A 21775-nucleotide genomic window follows, 5' to 3' on the forward strand; every position below is an offset into this window, starting at 1 on the left:
GCCACTCTGTCTGATTACCTTTTTTTTGTACCACCTGCTCCCATCCCACCCTATCACCCCTCCTTCCATGTGGCAGTCCCTCACATGGAAACTTGGTGCTCTCAGAAAATCCAAGAATCACTGATGTCTATGATTTCTAGAACATTCCAGCTCTTTGGTTCTGTTTGCTGGTTTGTTTTGTTGTCCTTTTAATTCTCTCTATGTGTCTTTTAAACCCCTCGGTGGCTGGGAAGAATGGAGTACTTGCTATTGCTAAGCGGCTGCCTCCCTATCTCAGAGAGACAATGTGGTTAAGGAGTGGCAGGGTGAAAACTGGGGCTATTTCCCCACCTAAGATGCTCTCACTTATGACTGGACATGAAAACCTGTCTATAGCCTTTCTTCATGGAAGACATTTAGCTTCCATAGCAGAAGATATGAGACAGGGGAAACCACCACGGGGAGATACACAGCAAAAATGGAAGAAGATGAGGCTCTAGGGACAGATGGTCCCTTCAGAGCTTTTGAAGACTCATACGAGTGTCCTGAAGACCACAGAGCAGAGGAACATGTGGGTTTCTGGGTCTTCCCATCATCTATCCCTGCTGGAAGCCAGAGCTGGTTCAGAGAACCGACAGGGTGCAGTGAGAACGTTGCCATCAGTGAAACTCAGTTTCGAAGAAAATCTGCAGTGAATCATCATCTCACTGTGGGTTCTCTGGAAGAAAGCTATTCTTAGAGGAATTGGCTCTGGTATTCAGGGACACCAGCAAACATTTCTCTGAGCTGCTTGGTTTTAGAAAACATCGAAGAGAGTCTGCAAGACTGCTTTGCATGAGAGATAGGCAACCCCTTCCCCTTCCTCTAAAGTTGGGGAGTGCACAACCCCTCCCAAGGTTCAGGCAATTTAAGAGAATCACTAGTAGCTAAGGATTCAGAAGAGGGAGTGGAGAGCCTAACACGGTATGAAGCATTCCTAAGAAGGAAGTACGAATCTGGATTATATAGGTGGGCCATGGACAAGGGATGGAATTTTCGATAAGAAAAAGAAAAAACAAGCCACATTTGGATGTCTTTGGAATGATAAATCAGATACCTCCTATTCATCCTGGGGTGCATCCTGCTGTTTCAACTCTCTGCTTCCCTTTTTCTCATCTTCCCACCCATCTGCTGACCTCTCACATGCTAAGAGGATGCATTTTCCCTGCTTTAAAGACTTTTAGGCCAACACACAGGTCCCCAGGCACATAGAAGAAGCAGGTTCCCCCTCCAACTCACTCTCAGGTTCTCTTTTACATGTCATCTCTCCAACTGCCCTATCCCCAACCACAGAGACCTGCCTCCTCTGCTTTAATTTTTCAGTTTCATTTTATCACAGAGGAGGAGGAGGCAAGCCCAGCAAGGAAAGTCCTGGGCGATCCATCTGGTAGACCATGGTGCCCGATACATAGGGGCAGCCTTATTTCCATATATGAGTACATTTGCATGAAGATGAGCTACTCCCAGGCTCAAGTCATAATGCAAGTGGCTAGCCAAGTTCCAGAATCTATTCTCTCAACCATAACCCTTTGAAGAACTGACTTATGTTTATGGCGGAATCTCTTGTGTAGGTAGCTCCAGCTCCTAGGATGTGGCTTCTAACCATTGTCATCATCCTAACAAAGATGGTGGTGACAGTTGTAGTAGTTGCCACCGTGCACTAACAACAATCATTGCTAACACAGTATATCATATGGGCCAGGCGCATTTTACTATTCTCATTCATTTAACTTACTTTTTTTTTTTTTTTTGACAGATCTCTCTCTGTCACCAGGCTGGAGTACAGTAGTGCAATGTTGGCTCACTGCAACCTCTGCCTCCTGGATTCAAGTGATTCTCCTGTCTTAGCCTCCCTAGTAGCTGGGGCTACAGGCATGCACCACTATGCTCAGCTAGTTTTTGTCTTTTTAGTAGAGATGGGGATTCACCATGTGGGCCAGGATGGTCTCGATCTCTTGACCTCGTGATCTGCCCGCCTCGGCTGCCCAAAGTGCAGGGATTACAGGCGTGAGCCACCATGCCCGGCCTTCGCCTAACTTTCGTAAGAACCAGTAAGGAGGTGCCGTTAGCCTCTGCATTTTGCAACGGAGAAAACCAAGGCTCAGAAAAGTTATCTGCCCACGGCTATCAGGCAGAGCCAAAGCTGGAATATAGGTCGGCCAGGATCCACAGTCTATACGCTTAACCTCTTCATTGTTTGTCTCTGCCTATTTCTGGAAATGCTCTAGCTAGGATGGTCATTCTCAGACTTGGGTTTCAAAGACTAGGTGGTGATAAGACCTTTTATTTTGCTAAGTACGGCAATCTCTTTGTGTGTACTATATAAAACACATAAATTATAATTATACAATAATTACACATATATAACACACACAGACTACTCTGTCTTCAGTGGCTATCATTTTGTAAAATAAAAGACATTTTTAAAAACAATGCTAACGGAATAAGGAAGTCCAAAAACTTAAAGGATGTACCTTTAAACTGAATATTTTTGCTCAATAGAAAAATATCACATTGTTCTGGTTTTTTGCACTTTACCTGTTATCAGGAAAAACTCAGTCATAACACACAGGCTCTGGGCAATTACTGTTCTAGCTTGTCAATGTCGCTTTTAAAATTCAACACATCCAGGTGTGAGTCCAACCTTCCGGGTATGATCTGGTCTGCATAGAGCCCACCTCTGATGTGGTTATCTGTAATTTCTCTCTCTCGGAGAGCTGAGCTGTGTACCCATGAGGTCTAGGCTGGGAGTAGAGAGATGTGAAGTGGTAGGGGGTGGCAGGCCCAGAGCCCCTGAATCAGGGCTGGGGTGGGCTCACTGGCTACAGCCTGGCTTCCTGGACTGGACTCTTTCATCAGACTGTAGTTTGGGAACCTGGCCAAGGAAAGGTCTGTGGCTGCCAAAGTGGAAAAATAAAACCTGGCAGATGGAAGGCGAAAAGAATAAGGTGGGGCAGGGAAAGAAAGGAATGATCCATAGGAATCTGAATTGAGATGAGGGCTGGTGGGAATTCCATCTTGAATATCCATTGTGGGTATTCAATGGGCCAGAGGCCCATTCTGGTATGGATGGAGAGGGAAGGGGAGCGAAGGTCAACTGGGGGGAGAAAGAGATGGGGGTAGGAAGAGAAGTGGAAAGACCATAGGTGGGGCAAGGGGGAGAGGGAGAAATGCACCAAGGGAGGGAGAAAATGATGAAGGGGAAACAGCGCCAAAAGGAAAGAAAGCAAGAATAGAAAAGAAGAAGAATGATGTAAGGATGGACTATTTAGAGTAGATTAGATAGTATGTTGGAAGGCCACAGGAGGAACAGGAGAGGTAGGTGAGGACTAAGCAGACTTTGTGGAGGAAGAGCTCTCTGAAGCCAGAGCAAAGGAACACAGGGACTGAGGAGAGTTGCATTAAAACCCTAAGGGAATGAATTGTCAGTGTTTGTGGAAAGAAAGGCGGAGGGCCACAGAAGGCGGAGGGCCACAGAAGGCGGGGATGGCAGGCAGAAGGATCATTACTGACCAGTTCCTGCCTTCCACGTGGTTTGAAGGCATGGGTTGTGTCTACTGGGGTTGGCAAATGGGACTGTAAAGGCATCAAAGAAAAGCTGGCAAAGTATGTGAAGAAAGAAGAAACGAAGACTCCACACCACTGTGGTAGGTCCTGTGCTTCTTCCCATTTCAATCAAGGTAAAGTCAAAGTCTTTCAAATGTCGCAGGATGTGGCCCCTCCTTACCTCTCTGACCTCATCCCCTGTTACCATCCCTCTTGTCTACTCTACTCCAGTCACACTGGTTTTCTGGAGCATCAGGCCCACTCCAGCTTCAAGGCCTTTGCACATATGATTCCCTCACCTAAAACACTCTTCCTCTAGATAGCCATTTGGTTCTCTTGCTTATTTCATGTCCTTTTCCTGTTTCATTTTTCTCCATAGAATCTACCTTCTGACGTGTTATCAAACTTACCTTGTTGCTTATCCCCTCCACCACTACAATGCAAGTGTTATAAAGGCAGAAACGCGTGTTTTGTTTGTCCCTGTCTTTCCAAGCACAGAACAATGACAGGAAAACAGTGGGCTCACAACAGATGTTTACTGAATGAATACATGAATGAAAGAGTCCATGGCCATCTACTGAAATGCATTGGGAGCAGAAGGGCATACACAGGGAAGGGGAAGAGGAAGAGGAGTGAAAAAGAAAGAAAGGAGGTTATGACAAAGCAGAGAGGCAAGGGAAATATGTATCTCTTATTTGGAGGGATTTTACCTAATGATGTTTTCAGTAGAAGGGTTCCATATAACGATTTTTAAAAATCAAGCCAACTAAAGGTGAAGGCAGAAAATGAAAGCAACTGTTGCTATTTAAAAAGTAATCTTGAGGTCAATGTTGCCTGGTCCTCTACTCATTTTAGAAGGAGATATTTGCCATTTTCTAATGTACGAGGCAAGAGTGGACTAGGCCAAACTGTGGACAAACACATTTTACTGGAATTTTTGACATTCATGTATACACACAGACATATACAATCTTGTCTCATTACCTATAAAAGATCAACTCTACAGGACAAAAATCAGATCTGAGAGTATTAAGAGCTCAGTCCCCCTCTCAGATAGTGGTAGCTAAGAAATGAATCATTCGTTTACGCCCCACCACTTCCACCACTATTGTACGGAGTCCCTGCCCGTGTGCTGAGGACTGTACGAAGGGTTCCACGTGTAACATTTCAGTTAGTTTTCACGATAACCCATTGAGGTGTCATACTATAATTATCACATTAATATAGGTGAGAGAACTAAAGATGAAAGAGAAATTATTTTACCTGATGTCACACAGCTAGTACATGGTACGGCCAGGATACAAATACAGTGTGACTTTAGGGCAGGGATTGGCAAACTCATTGGGATGGGCCAGAGGGAACATACTTTAGGCCTTGTGGACCATGCAGTCTTCTGCAGCAGCTGCTCAGTATATGAGACCAGCCATAGACAGGACACACATAAATGGATGCGGAGGTGTTCCAAAACATTATATTTACAAAAATAGGCAGTGGGCATCCTTGGCCCTAGGCTATAATTTGCTGATTCTGATCTCGAGTCTGTGCTCTTGACCACTGCACTATCATAGCTGGGAAAGTGTCAAAGGACAGCAAAGAGATTCCTGAGTGTTTTTAACCGTCAGCTCCGACAGCCCCACACGAAGATGGCCCAGTGGGTGATTGCCTGGAAAAGGGAGCTGAACTCACCAGGGACAGGTGTGGGGGTGTCAGATGGGGGCACTTACATTTCGACGATGCCCTCCGGCAAGTTGGCAGGAATCTCCATCAAGCCCTTTCCTCGACAGTCCACAATATTATTGCTGCACGTACAGGGCGAGGGGCAGGAGATGGAGTTGGCATTGCAGGATGGGGGCTCTGAGTGGGGGCCTGTGGAGCCAAGACACAACTGTCAACTTATGTCAGTGTCAGGAGCTGCCTGGGCTTCTGTGTCCTTACCCAGCATCCCAAGGGCACAGCATGACCTGACAGCCATCTGAGAAATCATCACCAGCTGACATCTCCCTTCACCTGGGAGACACAGGTGCCACAGGCTAAATATTCAGCAAAGAGGAGAGAGTCTGACCTTGACCTTACCGCTTCTGGGTTGCTCCGCCTGCTCTGTTATCCTGTCACCTCCGTCTTTCAGAAAAACAGGGGCCCTGAGAGTCAGTCACACATGAAAATACGCTGCTAGAATCTAAAGAGCATATGAGGGGACCACCTTTGCAGGGTAAACCTTGGGGTTCTGGCTTTTATCTGATGATTGGATGCTGAGTGTAAACATAGCTTTTAGACCTTTCTCTAGTGGCTGCAAGCCACAAGGCTATTGAAACCAGGTGGCAGAATCTCCCTATTTGGGGCATTGATATTGTCAAAGTGTTCATACCCCCATCAGCAACTACACTGGAGGCATTTCCGAGTGGCTTCTATGTCCAGGGAACACACAGATAAATCCTGTCTCACCTGAAAAAAGGGCGAATAAGTTACTACGTATTTTGGAGTCAGCTATTAATTTTGTTTGAGGTGAGAATCAGTGTGAATTTCAAGCAAAGTGATAGAAAGCCAAGCAAATAGTACCCAAGGAGCTCATTTAGAAAGCCAAACGTAGATAGACATATCCATTACTAACCTAACTCAAGATTCAAAAAGTCACCAGGAATCTAAATGACTTTCTCTGGTGGTCACATTAAATCCTGAATACAAGAAGTAAATGCAAATGTTTTAAAGACGTTGTAAACATTTTCATGCTATGACTGCTCCCTCAAAGTGAGGTAAGACTCTCAATCACATGGCTAACTTTCCAAATGTGGAGTTTTTTGGTCCAAAACAGAAGCTCCACCCCACATCCCTCCCAGGGCCTCACCCCACTGCTGCTGGATCTGCCCAACAGGGGTTATTTCAATGTCTTTTCAGATTGCCCTCTCAGGGAAAAGAGCCAAGACTGAGACCAAACTTAGATGTTGTCTGCAGATTGCTGCACTGCTTGGACATGGGGCCTCTGGCTGGGGGATCTTAATTGTAGATTAAGTACAGAACACAAAAAATATCTGCAGGGAAAAAGTAATTTTTGGATTGGCCCCTGTTCATTGGAGAAACTGAGTCTGGGAAGCCAGAGTGGGTCTAGCTATTGGGGTTGAACCAGATGACCAGCTGAGCCTCATGTCCTCTTTGGATGCTGGGGCTTAAAATGGAGGGTCACCGTCTCCACATTCAGTAGTCCTCATGGCCTTAAAGGTGACTCTTCCGGCAGGGGCTTCAGGTGACATTTACAGCTTAATTTAGAACGTTCACCTTCCCAGAAAGTGCCAGCCCAATGACCAAAGATTTTATTTCCCTCCACCTCACTTCCATACACACAAAACAAAAACTGAAAATATGGCCTCTTCATGGGGATGTTTGGGAAAATATTCTTGCCCAGGGTACACAGACTTCAAAGTTGCCAGTGACACCACACAAGTGGATCTAATGGGGACCATGGAAGATGCCAGAAAGATGATGACTTACACTACATTCCCAGCTGGAACATAATCCTAGAAAGAGTGGTGATACTGACTTTGTTTCAAACTAGGAAAGCCTTTACATGTGTGAGAAAGTGGCAGTCACAGAGAGCCAGCCTGTAAGAGCCTCAGCTCAGGAATGAGCGAGTGTTTGTGGCTGAGAGTGTGGGCTCTGGGTCCCACTGTCTCTATCTGATTCCTGGTCCTATCACTTCATCCTTATGTCCCTGTGCCTCAGTTTTCCCATCTGTAAAATGGGCAAAATAACAATACTTATTTCATAGCATGGTTTTGTTGTGAAGGCAAAGGAAATTAATGGCTGAGGCGTCTTTAGACACAAGGTGTCTAAAGGCTGAGGTGTCTTTAGGCACAGGGTAAGCACTTAGTAATGTTTGTTTTTATTGGGTCTGCTCTGCCACAAATTATAAGACCTTTGGCAAGTCACAGTACCTCTCTCTGAGCTTGTTTTAGTACGATGTCAGTGCATAAGGAGTTTGGATTGCATGATTACTGAAGTCCTTTCTGGGAGGGAATGAAAATACCTTACATCATCTTTACCTCCTCTACTCCCCCTCTCTTTGCAGACAGCCAAGGGAATTCTGCAGTGAGAAAGGCTCCCATCCCATCCTCCACATCCAAGGGATGGTGGGAGCAGTTGGCCTCAGATGTCAGGGTTTTTGAAGTACAGATGGTGTTCCCTAAAGAAAACTGCCAAGCCCGGCCTTCCACATCAAGGGGAGAGCACACCTGACCAAGCCAGGAAGCAGCCCCACACTTGGGACACCCTCCTGTTTGGAAATGTCAGGAATGGGAGTCTGAACTCTTGCATTTTCCATCTGTTCAGGTGGAGGGACTGGATGACCCTCCCTCATTGGATCTATGAAACCATTACTTGAATGGGGTATGCTGGAAAAGGGGAAAGAAAGATATCAAATTCGAGGGCTTATAATGGCAGTGGAAGTTCTGCCATGGTATTCTTCCAAAAGTACCCCTTCTGACTTCTATGCTGAAATTAATTCCGTTCTAAACCAGACCCAGGGTATAGCCTTGAGTTCCACTGAGAACTCGCTGTGTCTTTCCAGGGTGATTCCCATTCTGTGTGGTAGGATGTGTTACATTTCAAGGGATGCTATCAAGGCAAAAAAAAGTCTTTGAAAAAGATTCCTTAACCAGGTCACTAACAATACCTTTAATCACGCAGAGAGAAACAATGGTAATTACAGTCTCTGATAGCAGCCTGGGCTGGCAGCTCACCAGCTAGGCATTCACACATGGTGAGGACATTACCTCCCTGTTTAAAAATAATACTTCTGGTTTACAATGAGGGTTGAAGGATGGGTTCGTTTTCCCTTGAAACATTCTCCTGTGCTCGATGTCCATGGACCAAGCCCATTTCCCTGTGGGCCACGGACAGCTAGACGGCAGAAATCCCTCCACTTCGCTCCCTGTCTGGACTGAGATTGGAATGTAAATTCCATAACAGCAGTGGCTTTTTCAGTCATAACCACTGGTGTACTCTCAGTGCCTGAAACAGGGCTCCATACAAAACATGGATCCGTAAGCATGCCTTGGCTAAACGAGAAGATGGTCCATGAAGGACACCAGCCCAGGAGCCTGGCAGATATAGAGGTTAAATGTCACAAAGCTATAGACGTGAGTGTTCCTTTTGGAAGGGCCCTGAGTGGAGCTCCCTGAGTTCTGAGGGCCCTGGGCTCTGGTCGGTAGGACGAGCTGTAGAATGGGGAGGTGGAACAGCCACGGGAGATGGGACTCTGTCCGCAGCTCTCTTCTTTCCACCACAGCTTTCCATGCTGGCAAAACCATTTGTCCAAGTCACCTGGGGCCCATTTGAGCCCATCTCACCTGCATAGGCCAGGGTGTCCTAGGCACTGTACTGAGCTCTAAATCCATCCCTTCCAGCCCCTTGCTGATCACACATGTTGGGGAAGGTAGAGGCAGTGGATTTCCAAGCAGGACGAAGTAAGGAAACACCTTTTTACCCAGCAAATTACATGACTACAAGCTGGGAAACAGAGGAAGGGGAATAGTAATTTTATATTGGGATAGAAGGAATCGCTCTCTATATCTTTGATGAAAGGGGAACCCCTGTCTGCATGCACGTGTGTTCCTCTTGTACAGCATGCTCTTACGGGGAGTCTCACGACCCACACTGCCCTTGAGTGAGCCTATCTACTGGTAAGGAAAGTGGCCTTCACTGAGAGCATGGTGAGGCACTAGGCTCCAGAACCCGTTATAAGATGTTTTGCCTAGGAGCATGTGGACTTGCTCTCTATGTCTTCATTTTTAAGTAAGCATTTAAAAATGCTCTTTCAGTGGCACTAAACTGCTGCTCCGCTGCGGTGGATTTCTTCTCCTGGAAAGGGAGATAGGGTTGCAGCTGAAGTACACGTCTCCCCTCTGGGGGTCTTGATCCACTACAGTGGCTCTGGGCTCTCCAACTGAAGCCAAAGCTGCCTTTGTCTCAAACCAGGCAGAAACTAAAATTTCTAACCTTCAGATGTCTTTAAGGCTCCCCAGACCATGGCCTGTTGACTTCAAGGAGGATGGGGCAGAGCCTGGGGGAGTGGAGGCCCCTCCCCGTTCTTCCTGATCATTGGTGGGGCTGTTGTAGTCAGTGAGGGAGGAGGGATGCATCTCCAGCTCAATCTCAGGGAAAGTCTCTGCGGCTGCTCACATGGGTACTGTGCCTGGTATCCCATCCCTGCTGCTTGTGTAACTCCCCCGAAGTTATCAGAGAGAAGAAAGACTGAGCCATAACCAGGGACCCAGCTCCTGCCCAGCCACTTTGTTCTTTTCCTAATTGGTAAAACAGGGATGATGATTGCACTGAAAGCAAAAGGCCCTAACTTGTCTGCCGAGATGAGTGGGGAAAAGATGACTGAACTTCAGACTTAGATGGGCCCATGGAGATGGCAAGGAAAGAGGAACCCTGAGAGAGGAGGGGACTCGCCCAATGACACCATGGTGGCCAAAGTAAGAGTAGCCATTAGTGTCGTCACAGCAACTAACATTTATTCAATGTGTACTATGTGCCAGATGCTGCATTGAGTGCTCTACACATATCTCACTTGATCCTCATCAAATCCATGACTTAGGAGGTTCCATTCTTCTTTTTCCCCTTAGCATGAGATGAAGAAGCTGAATAGGGAAGTTAAGCAAACTGTCCAAGATCATAAAGCGAGTGAACGACAATGTTTTAATGTTTAGCCTAGTGCTCTTCTGTCTGCTCTGCAAAAAAGGAACCCCAAATTTCTCTTTTTATTGCCATGAAATTGAAAACCACCAGAGCCCTGGAATCTTAGGAGGTAGGAAAAGCAGGCTCAGGGACTGAGACATAGATCGCGTAAGCTACATTAGAGCTGGTCAAACACTCTTGTGTTAGAGCTGTGCTTATTTCTTTCTATCTTTAAAAAAAAACCCTCAGCCACAATGAGCTATCACCCTATCCTAGTTAAAATGGCTATGACCAAAAAGACCAAAAATAACAAATGTTGGTACCAATGTGGAGAAAGAGGAACGATTATACACTGTTGGTGGGAATGTAAATTAGGACAGCTACAATGGAAAACAGTATGGAGGTTCCTCATAAAATTAAAAACAGAAGTGCCAATATTCAACAATTCTACTACTGGGTACATAACGTAAGGAAATGAAATCACTGTGTTGATGAAGTATCTGTACTCCATGCTCACTGCAGCATTACTCACAATAACCAAGATATGGGATCAACTTAAGTGTTCATCAGTGAATGAATGGCCAAAGACAATATGCTGTAGATACACAGTGGAATGAATACTATTCAGCCATAAAAAATTCTGTCCTTTGTAGCAACATATGGATGAAACGGAAGGACATTATGTTAAGTCAAATAAGCCAGACACACGAAGACAAAATACCACATGATCTAAGTCATATGTGGAATCTAAAAAAGTTGATCTAATAGAAGGAGAGAGTAGAATGGGGCTTACCAGGGCCTGGGGAGGACATTGGGTAGGAGGACATAGGGAGAGATGGATCAACAGGTACAAGTTATGGTTAGAGAGAAGGAATAAGCTGTGGTATTCTAATGCCCAGTAGGGTGGTGACAGTTAACAATATTGTGTTGTAAATTTCAAAACAACTAGAAGAGGACATTTTGAATGTTCCCAGCACAAATGTATGAGGCGACAGACATGCCAAATACTCTGATTTGATTTTTCCATAATATATGCACGTATTGAAACATCACACTGTAACAGTATGGTCAATGATTGCGTGTCAATTCAAAACAAAATAAAAAAATTTACAGAGTATTTTGAAAGTCTGAACAACAACAAAAAACCTCACCTAGTAAAAGTACAGAGTCGAAAGCTCCGATGGCCTTGTGAGCACGGGGAAATAAATTAATTCCAGTATTCAAATTAAGCATCCTTACTGGCCTCTGGCCTTTCAAAAGCCAACAACAGACTGCGATGACAATGGGACTCTAGCAATTATGATGAGAATATAAATGAACGTGATTTAAATACCAGAGGCATGATAATTTTGGGAATGGCTAAATAAACCTAATAATCTCATTCCTGCAATGTCCAATTATGGTGTTTAATTAAAACCTCCTAAGGAGATGGGTGGCTGGCCATGGCTTACCTTAATTATCTTTGTACTTAGTAACTAGTCCCAAATTAAAAAAAAGAAGACGAAAAGGGAAAGTTTCTTGTTTCCAGAGAGATAAGCATATTTTATTTTTAATAATAAATGAAGAAGTACTTATTGAGAGGCCATTAGGTTCAAGCTTTGTTCTAGGCATTTCGGGCACCTGAAAAAGTGCACAACATGGCCCTTCATGACTAGAAGATAAGACCGATGTCTGTAGGAAAGTCTATCTCATATTTAAGGCCAAGGGCAGGTAAGTGTGAAACAGATGGACAAACTCCTGAGTTCAAAGACATTCAAAGCAAAGAGATGACTGATTCAGGAGGCCAAATATTAAATCAATAACCTTGAATTGCAAATTGTGCCTGGTAGAAACTCTTCCTGATTAAGGTACCAGAAAATTAACATGTGGAAAATAAATCCTAAAATTTAACCGCATCCCCCCGCCCCCAAAAAAAACCCTTTAGATGAGGATGAAAAAAAAAAAAATCAACAACAAAAACAAAACAAAACAACAACTTGCAACTCACGTAACATGAACTTCTTTGGTCTATGATCATGAACTTTGATAAAGTTCTGGTCTGGTTCAGGCCATAAGCAACCAGACACACCCAGCCGTAGGGCCCTAACCTTCCTCTTGAAATAAGAAAAGTTCACAGAAATCCTTTCTGCAGTGGCTGAAGGGAGCCAAGTAGTCAAGTTGTCTAACATAGGGAAAAAAGTTAATAAAAAAATAAAATAAATATCTATTTCCCCACCCTTGTGAAAAATTCCCAATAGTCTCCCCAGAGGAAGAAAATAAATGCCTTCAATGGGAAAGGCACAGTTGACAGAGGAGATGAATTTTGCCAAAATGCATTGCTAGCAAATTTCTGGGTTAGCTAGAGTGATAAGGAGCCCATATCCAGGGCTTCTGGGGAGAAGAAGCTGGGCTCCAGACAGCTGGATTTAATTCAAAGGGAGATAACAGGGACTTGGGGAGGCAGAGCCCTCACAGGCTGAGCGAGATAAAGCTCTTTCCTGTCTCTGAAGCCATGTGTTTGGTGAAATTTTCTATACCACTTAAAGGCTCAGGGAGCTTTTCTTATGCTGCCTGGATGGGGACTGCCGTTGATGAAGCTACACTCGGGAATGGCTTAATTGGTACCCTGATGCCTCTTTCTCTCCTGAGTGGATGACCTCTATTTAGTAAGAGAAGTTCTTATTCTCAGCTCTTTACTGAATTTCTCCTTCTGTGAGTTATCAGGTGAATAGCTTGAATGAGGGGGATTTGGGGTTTTTACAGTAAAAGGGCTGGGCGCAGTGGCTCGTACCTATAATCCCAGCACCTTAGGAAGCTGAAAGTGGATCACCTGAGGTCAGGGGTTTGAGACCAGTCTGGCCAACATAGTGAAACCTCATCTCTACTAAAAATATAAAAAAATAGCTGGACGTGATGGCGGGTGCCTGTAATCCCAGCTACTCAGGAGGCTGAGGCAGGAGAATCACTTGAACCCAGGAGGTGGAGGTTATAGTGAGCAGTGATAGTGTCACTGCACTCTAGCCTGGGCAACAAGAGCAAAATTCCATCTCAAAAAAAAAAAAAAAAAAATCACCACAGACAGGTCCATACACAAGTGTCCTTCAGATGCCTTGTGGGGCTCAGGCATTGGGGCAGGACCGGCACTGGTATGTGGAGTGTAGTCAGTGCTTGAAGATAGCTCTTCTCCTTAACCTCCCACTTCAGGGCCTCAAAGACTGACCACTTGCGTTTTAACTGTACATTCGCAGACTGAACCTTCCTCCACACTGCTTCCTCTCAATGTTTTATCACGGTCTCATAAAGTGCATTTAACAATTGTTGAGGAGGCATTAGGTTGGTGCAAAAATGTTTGCGGTTTTTGCCTTTGAAAGTAATGACAAAAACCGTAATTATTTTTGCACCCAACCAAGAGCAGAAGCTTTTGGAGGGCATGTTCCACATGCACCTGAATAATGACGGTGGGAGTTCATTCTTCACGGATGTTCAATGCACCAGGGCCCCCGGACCCTTATATCTGACCTTGACCTTTTCAGAGAGTGACCCCTTACAGCATTCTAGTTTGTAACCCATGGGAGCCTGCTAAAGCACTAAAAAAATCCCTCATGCATAGGGGTCTCAACACCTCCCTGCCCTTAATTCGTACGACAGGTGAGAGGGTGGAGCTTAACAGCATAGTAATATCTGGAGCCTTTGGACTAAATTCTCATGTCCTCAAAAGACACCTGGCTTCATACTAAGAAGCTCCAGGGACCATCACAAGCAGTGGGATAAATTCATATAAACAGAAATTGATCAAGGTGTTCCCACGTAACTATGAACCTGTCTGCTGGACCTAACCTTTCCAAAGGAGAATGAGTGAGGCATTCAGATTGCCTGGACGTTGGAGGGTCAACCTTTCTCCCATGGTTTTGGATGCTTACTGCTGCTGGGTGAGCAATATCTTGCTGCTCCTTTGACAGGAAGGTGCTTTCTGATGAAAGTGGCGTTTGTGGTCATACACCACATTAAACCTGGCACCCACCTGTAATGATGTGTTTTATCATTCTAATTAGTTTTTCTCACCAGCTCTTGGATGACTCCTACACTCTATAATTATTTCTTTCACTGGCACTTATGCCGATATTGCACCCTTTACCGAATAATTACTGTAATTATAGTCACTATATTTGAATTTGGTGCCTGCGTGATAAATGGTTTTATTATATGTGTTTGATGGGAAGTGATTTCTAAGTGGGCGTCTATAGGAAGTTATTGAGGTACTGCTTGAGATGTGTTAAAATATTTTCAGATAATAAATAACGCGATGAAATAACAACATGACGGGAGGAAGCGGCAGAGAATGAGATGAAGCTGAATTCAAGGGAAATTCTTGAATATCCCAAGTGTGATCTAAGGGCAGAAGAGTCTGGACAGTTTGTGATTATGGCCATACAGGAGTCTGACAGCCCATGCTGGGCCCTGTAAACCCTTAGTTCTGAAGGTGGGCACCAGTTTAGAAAGGTGAGAGAAATGCAGACCCCACAGTGCTTATGCTCCTGGGGTCCTTGTTCCCTCTTGCACACCACCTCCCCAGGCTCAGCCTTTAGAGGCCACTGGGCCCCAATTCCAGGACTGAGTTCCTGGAAATCAAAATACCTCTTTGGGAAACTTCTCAACAGAATGCTTTATGGTTTTTTTTTTTTCTTTTCTTTTCTTTAGAAAGTCAAGGAATTAACTTTACTTACTTATCACAGAAAAAGGAAGGGTTGGTGAGAATGGAAGGTGTCAATGAAACGTAAAAACAAACAAGTAAAATTTAGGACCCTGGGTCGAGCGTGGTGGATCACGCCTGTAATCTCAGCACTTGGGGAGGCCGAGGTGGCCAGATCACCAGAGCTTGGGAGTTCGAGACCAGCCTGACCAACATGGAGAAACCCTGTCTCTACTAAAAAAGGAGGTTGTGGTAAGCTGAGATTGTGCCATCGTACCCTAGCCTGGGCCACAAGAGTGAAAATCTGTCTCAAGAAAAAAAAAAGAGAACCCTGTTTTTTGGTTTTGTTTTGTTTTGTTTTGAGATGGAGTTTCACTCTTGTGGCCCAGGCTGGAGTCAGTGGTGTGATCTTGGCTCACTGCAGCCTCTGCCTCCCAGGTTCAAGTGATTCCCCTGCCTCAGCCTCCTGAGTAGCTGGGATTACAAGCATGCACTACCATCCCCAGCTAATTTTTGTATTTTCAGTAGAGATGGGGTTTCATCATGTTGATCAAGCCAGTCTCGAACTCCTGATCTCAGGTGATCCACCAGCTTTGGCATCCCAAATTGCCAAGATTACAGGCGTGAGCCACTGCTCCCAGCCAGGACCCATATTTAAAAGCTACATTCCCCTGGGAAGATTTTCCTGAGTTACTCAGCCACCTCCCATCCCCAGAGATCTGAGGTGCCTTCAGTGATGTGTCAGTACCATTCTGTTTTCCACGCTATGTAGGCAATCTGTGCTGCTATTACGCTTCGATCACCCACAGATCAAACTCTTATGTTTGCTCAGCACATTTTGTGGGCTCACTAAACTATAATAATTAAGCTCCACTTATTTAGCTTTTACCAAGTGCTGTGTATTCTGCTAAGTGCTTTATGTGCATTATTTCACTTAATCCTCCCAACCGTCCTTTGAGTTATGAACTATTATTATTTCCATATTGCAGATGAGCAGTAACTTGCCAAAGTCACACACTACTAAGGGACAGAGCTAAGGTTTCCAGCCAAGCAGCTGACTCCAGAGCCTACATTATCTTGTCTTCTAATTTCTATGAGCAGTGGGATGGCAGGAACATGTTCAGCAGATGCTAGAACACCTCTGTTATACCTGTTTCAATTTTACGTGTGGCTCAACAAATGTTCGGTGTCTTAGCATCGGTGGACTATGGGGCTGAAAAAGTGGTTCATGAATTCCTTTAGCATTTCCCTTTACCAATGACAAGAGTTTGTTTTTAAACCCTTTGAGGCACATCATAGTTCTTTAAGTGACTACCAAGTACCGAGGATGACCTATGGGGTTCCTTCCACACCAAGCTCTGGGCTAGGGTGTGTGTTCAAGGTCAGGGTGATGTTGTGGGAGCTCCTGGGTAGGTGGGTCATAGCACAGGAGGGGAGAGCAAGTAGGGCAGCCTCACCTGGGCATACATACTCCTTCTTCTGCACATCTGCCACATTGAAGCCCCTCAAGTGCACAGGAGCCATGCAGAGTGTGAACTGGCCAACTGTCCGTCGCTGTCGCAGCCAATCTGAGAGCCAAGCCAGGTGGCAGTCACAGTACAGGTGGTTGGAGTGGAGGCGTCTGGGAGAGGGTGGGACAGAGGGAAGGCATGGTCACAGAGTGAATGGGGAGGCTTCAGACAGAGTGGCCAAAACCCCTGTCGCCCCTTTCTCCAGTGTGAAAATCCCCAGGTGCCCAGGGAAGCACCTCCCTCTGCACTACCAATAAACTGGGACCCTCAACCCCTTTATTGCCAGGTCACATTCAAAGGATGCCTCCAGGGTTCCAAGCAATTGCCCATTTCTTAATAGCAAGTCCACTCCCTTTTCCTTTCACTCGAGCAAGTCTCAGCACATAAGAGAAGGGGAGTGACATTATTACAGTGGCATCCTGATTCGAGTCAAACTTACGAAGGGGCTATTTATTTCTAAATTTCAGTACTTCAACCAGCATGAGTTACAGGTCACTTGAAATATGCTTCTCAATCTCAATGCCCCTGTCTCCGGTGTCATGTAGCTGAGATGCTGTTGCCTTTACCTAAGTTGTTCTTCATTCCCTCCCTAAACGTCCTTTAATAAACCCACTGCATGTAATGCTTGTGGGCCTAAAACCAATACCAGTTTGTGTGCACTAGCTGGAGTGAGCACGGAGCAGACAGAAGAGGATATTTTGGAGGATGTACCTTCTTTCCACCCTCCCACTTGAAGAAGGTGTTGTCCACACCAGACTCCTGGAACCCACAGCCATCTGTCCACAGTGCCCTTGCTTTCCTTCCTGTGTTCAATTCTGTCTGGTGTATTTGCTATTCTGACTGATTCGGGTACAGCTGGACATATTTTCTAACCAGTTCTAGGACTCTTCGGCTTTCCCCCTTTGACAGCTGTGGTTCCAGTTGAATTTCCTGCTCCTGAGTAGATAAGAATCCCTTGAGGGATCTGTGTGTTTCACTTTCGAGGGGAATCCCATCGGGTTAAGGGACTTGAACTTCCTTTTCACGACCAGGGAGGGAAATTAAGGCTATCCAGAAACTTCTAAAGGTTCTTTCCCAAGGTCTCTCTATCAGGGGTTTCCAGTCTCCACATTCCCTACAAGCCTAGGTCATTAGAAGTTGGTAGTGGGTACGTTTTCATCACATCAGCTTATCATGTACTTGTATTTCATATGCACATTTTAAATGCCTAAATCCTGAACATGCTAATCAGCTAGCAGTATCTAAAGACTTTCAAGTACTCTGTGTCAAGCTAGTTATTACTGAGTGTCAGCCCTGTGGAGAGGCTCAGGCCCCCTCCACACCTGAAACAGAGAGAGCTGAAGTGCTCTCGACCATGCTCCATGAAGTGTAAGGTCCACATTGCCAGACACTGGCCAAGCGCAGCTACCTCCTGCTGGATGCCAGCAGGGCCTTCCCGCCACTGCATGGGCCTGGGCCACTGGGGCCTCGGTTGCCTCGGGGCCCCCAGATCCCATCATTTCAGACAGATTAAATGAACCTCTATCCCATATAAAATGTAATTTTTTTCTGCTAACAATTTTGGAAATGACTTTTATGTTTTTGTTTCAAAAATGATTAATCTGGATGTAATTTTCTTTCTGCATTTCCTAGTGGGTTGCACACACTTTCACAGGTTCCTAGGGCCAAGACACAGTGAGTACAATGGGTTCCATGCAGTTCTCCCCTTTGAGTTTGAAAGCTTAGAATCCCAGAGCAGAAGCAAGCACTGCTTCCTCTTAGCCTGGACTCTGGAAAGAAGTGAGGTAGGCAAGAAGGGGTTGGGGAACCAGAATCTTAAGCTGGTGGGAAGGACTTCAGTTCTAGGAGGGAAAGCAAAAGCTTTGTTTATTCATTAAGCATCAACCACTTTGTGCCAAGAACAGAGAGGAGGGTTGGCAGTGGATTTTCAGCTGATTACAATTTCCTAAAAAGTAGGAAGAAAAGGAGGGGGGGTTTCCTGGCCAGTAAGCCCCCCCAAGGTATAAATGTTGCCCAAGGAATGTGGTGGCTACAGTAGGTCTCTCTGTGGGATAAAGCAGAGCACAGAGCAGGCTGCAGGGGCATGCACAGCATGAGGTGCCGTTCTTTTGTGTGTCAGGAGAAGCAGAACGTTTTAATGAGCGCTTGGCTTTTATTTGGAAAGGTGGTTGTCCTCTTGTGCAGTGAGGCATGGAAGCTGAGGCAACAGGGATTCTCTATGAGCCAAGGAGCGTGGGTGCATGAGGCAGATCACAGATCAATGCAAACAAATTCCCGTCGGTTCCGATCAAGGGTAAGAGATCAATGGAACAACAAAAATGATGTTCAGATAAGTCAGATCCTTACTGAGCTGATTAATTTCTGGGATAATAAAAATGTCAGAGGTTTCCCCTTTGGAAGATTCTATTAGGTAATCCTTTCTCATTCCTGGCTGGCTGGCCCCAAGCTATCTCTCTTCTTAATCTTGCTGTAGATGGTTCCGATCCCTTTGTCTACCTTCAAAGAAGTTTTTCTCCTCCCAAGAGTACCAGAGAAAAGAGGTGACCCAAACTGATTTGGGGCCACGAGAGGGCTCTCGTCAAAAGCCCAGGGCAGTGGAGTCCAGGGTGGTGGACAGAGACTCTGTTCCCTCTTCTTGGAATTGCATACACCAGAAGCACCAAAAGAGTCAAGCTGGGTAAATTCTTGCCTTTCACGACATGTTTGGGAGATGAAGTTAAGCAATATCATCCCAAATAGTAATATTAAAAGAAAAATAATCATATTAAGCATGAAATTAGAGCTTAGGCAGTGTCGGGGGAAGCTCGAATCCTCTTGAGTGAGAAAGGACATGATTTTAATCACTTTCAATAGTTTTGGTGAGGTGTGATGGCAACGACACAAGGGAGGGTGGCCTCCATAGGCTCCTGGGCTGTGTGGACACTCTCATCCTCCTTCCTCTGTTCAGCTGGCACCTGATCTTCTGCCTTTGTTCCTGCTGAACGGCCTGAGCTCAGGCTGCGACGGCAAACTGCCTGAGTCTGACAGAGGCTCCATGCTTTCTGACTTTGACTTTGGGCAGCAGTTTAACTTTGGGCCTCAGTGGGATCATCTGTCAAATGGGGATACTAGCGGTGCCTCCTTCCTAGGGCTGTTGTGAGAATTGAAATGATTCACAGGAAGTGCCTACTACAAGGCACAGCATGCAGCAAACCACTGAAGACTGGCTCCAGACTTCAGTCTCTTCCCAGTCCCTGGCCCTGCCTGGACAAGGCTACAGTTTCTGATTTAGATACTGAAGCACCGAGGTGGCCAGGTGGGTACTGCATGTTGTTCTGCAATCTTTTGCTGATGGACACATCATACTCCATGTTGATGAAACCACCACTACAGAACATAAGGTGAATGAATACAAATGCCAATTTATAAAAGGTGCCTTTTAGACACAGATGCTAAATTAAATTTCCAGCAAATCCTTTTAGAGAGGGTCAGTGTTCATTTTCTATAAAATGTGGCTTTCTGAATTCAATATAAAAGCTTTCCTTTAGAAATCCCATTTACGACTTCCTTCCTCTCTCCTCTTCCCCCTTCTCCACCACCACCAGCCGTCTCCCCCTCAACCCCATACACACTTTAATTACAGTGAAGGGGGATTAGTCAGCTCAAGTCTCCAGGGAGTTCTGTACAGAGCCATCTCTGAAATTAAACTAAAGAGAAAATGGCAGCAGGCAGGGAGCAAAGAGAACAGACGAGATTGATTGATTGATCTGAACTCATCAGATGAATGTTCAGGATGGCAGAGAAGAATGACAACAGAAACCAGCAGAAAAAAACCCTCCTGTTCTCCTCCCCCTCCCTACTGCAGCCCAAACAAAGCACCCCAGATCCAGGCCTGACCCTGTCCCCACAACTCCCATGGAACGAGCTCAGCTTCTCTTATTGCTGCTCCTAAACCGAAAATAACAAAGAAGGGAAGGATAAATCACAGGAACAGCTCACAGGAGTTGGACGGCTGATTCCTGCAGGTGAGAGTCATTTTTCTTCGATGCAACCCGCTTGTCTGGGGTAATGCAAGCCCAGCACCCTGAGGTGCACTCTCGCCTTCTTGCCCAGAAGCCCTGGGCCCCACTCTTCACCAGCTCATTTGCAGTTGGCTGGGAACTTTGAAGAGGTCTTTGAAGACCAAATGGCTTCTTAAAATTCCATTACTGTACTATCCTATTTTAAGAGGGAGGGAAAAGAACAGATTTTCTTGGCTGAGTTATGCTATTGTATGAGGGATCCAGGGAAGAATCTGGGAAGCAAAGATGGGAGCAAAGATTATTATTCCTTACATTAACTAGTATTTGTCGTGTGCACACCGTGTACCAGGCACTTTATGTGTTAAACTGCACCTCATCCTCACGGCAGCTTTGAGGGAAGCATTCATTAACTCACTTTCCTTGAGGCATAAAGAAATGAAGAAACTTCTCCAAATTAAGTGGCAGAGCTCCCATTTAAACTCAGGCCTGGCTAACTGTGAACTTTGTGTCCTTCTTAGGGTTCTCTGCATTACCTCTTTACAGAAATTGCTTCTTTGGTCTTTGTTTTATCTTTGTCCAAACACAAAGTTGCCTTCTCATGAACGCAGTGGTTCTCAAACTTCATGAGCTTTAAAATCTCCCGGAGGTCTTATAAAAACCAGATTGCTGGGTGCCACCCCAGGAGGTTCTGATCTGGTATGTCTGCTGTGGGGCCTGAAATCTTGCTTGTCTAACATGTTCTGGGTGATATTGATGCTGCGGGTCTAGGGACGCCACTAGGGAAGCATTGCTTTAAGGATTTCCAAATATCATGGATTCTGTGTTGCTCAGGGAGCACAGATCAGATGGCCGCTTGGAACTTTCAGTCCAGATTTCTGATAGTGTGATAATAATGTAACGATCAATACCATTTATTGTCTACCGCTTGCCAGGCACTTTAAATATCCAATTTCATCTGATCCCCACCACCATTCCTATTTATAGAGGAGGAACAGAGGACACAGGGCTAATAAAGGGGGCTCCAGGAATTCTAGCCCTTGGCCTTGGCCCTAAATGTTTCTGGCTGACACCCTTGGGAGCTGGCTCTCTCTGACTAGTGTGATGCAAATACCAGCAAAGCTCCGCCAACACAAGCCAAGTATCAAGTGTGAAAGTCTGGGAAGGCTGACAGAGTCCACTTTCAGAGAAACTTACAAAGAGGTTCCTGACTGGGAGCGGAAGGGAACTCCCCAGGTAGTAAGAGCACTAGAACTGCTCTCGGTATTGGTCATGATGGGGAGATTTGTTTCCTGAATATGCACACTGGAAACTTAAGCCCACCTAAGACATTAAAGGTAAAGAACCAAGTATGAGAATGA

The 21775-nt window shown here is 45.4% G+C and overlaps 1 protein-coding gene across 1 annotated transcript in view; it reads right to left on the bottom strand.

Annotated features, from left to right (window-relative positions):
• SLIT3 (slit guidance ligand 3) overlaps positions 1 to 21775 on the bottom strand; it is a 544627-nt gene that overhangs the window by 133437 nt on the left and 389415 nt on the right. The window contains exons 7-8 of the mRNA XM_017534462.2: positions 16363 to 16526; positions 5289 to 5430 (exon numbers count right to left, since the gene is read on the bottom strand). Coding sequence (XP_017389951.2) covers positions 5289 to 5430; positions 16363 to 16526 — 306 coding nt within the window. The remainder of the gene's footprint in view (positions 1 to 5288; positions 5431 to 16362; positions 16527 to 21775) is intronic.

The sequence above is a fragment of the Cebus imitator genome, unplaced genomic scaffold (genome assembly GCF_001604975.1).
Source record: "Cebus imitator isolate Cc_AM_T3 unplaced genomic scaffold, Cebus_imitator-1.0 Scaffold86, whole genome shotgun sequence".
Classification (NCBI taxonomy): Eukaryota; Metazoa; Chordata; class Mammalia; order Primates; family Cebidae; genus Cebus; species Cebus imitator.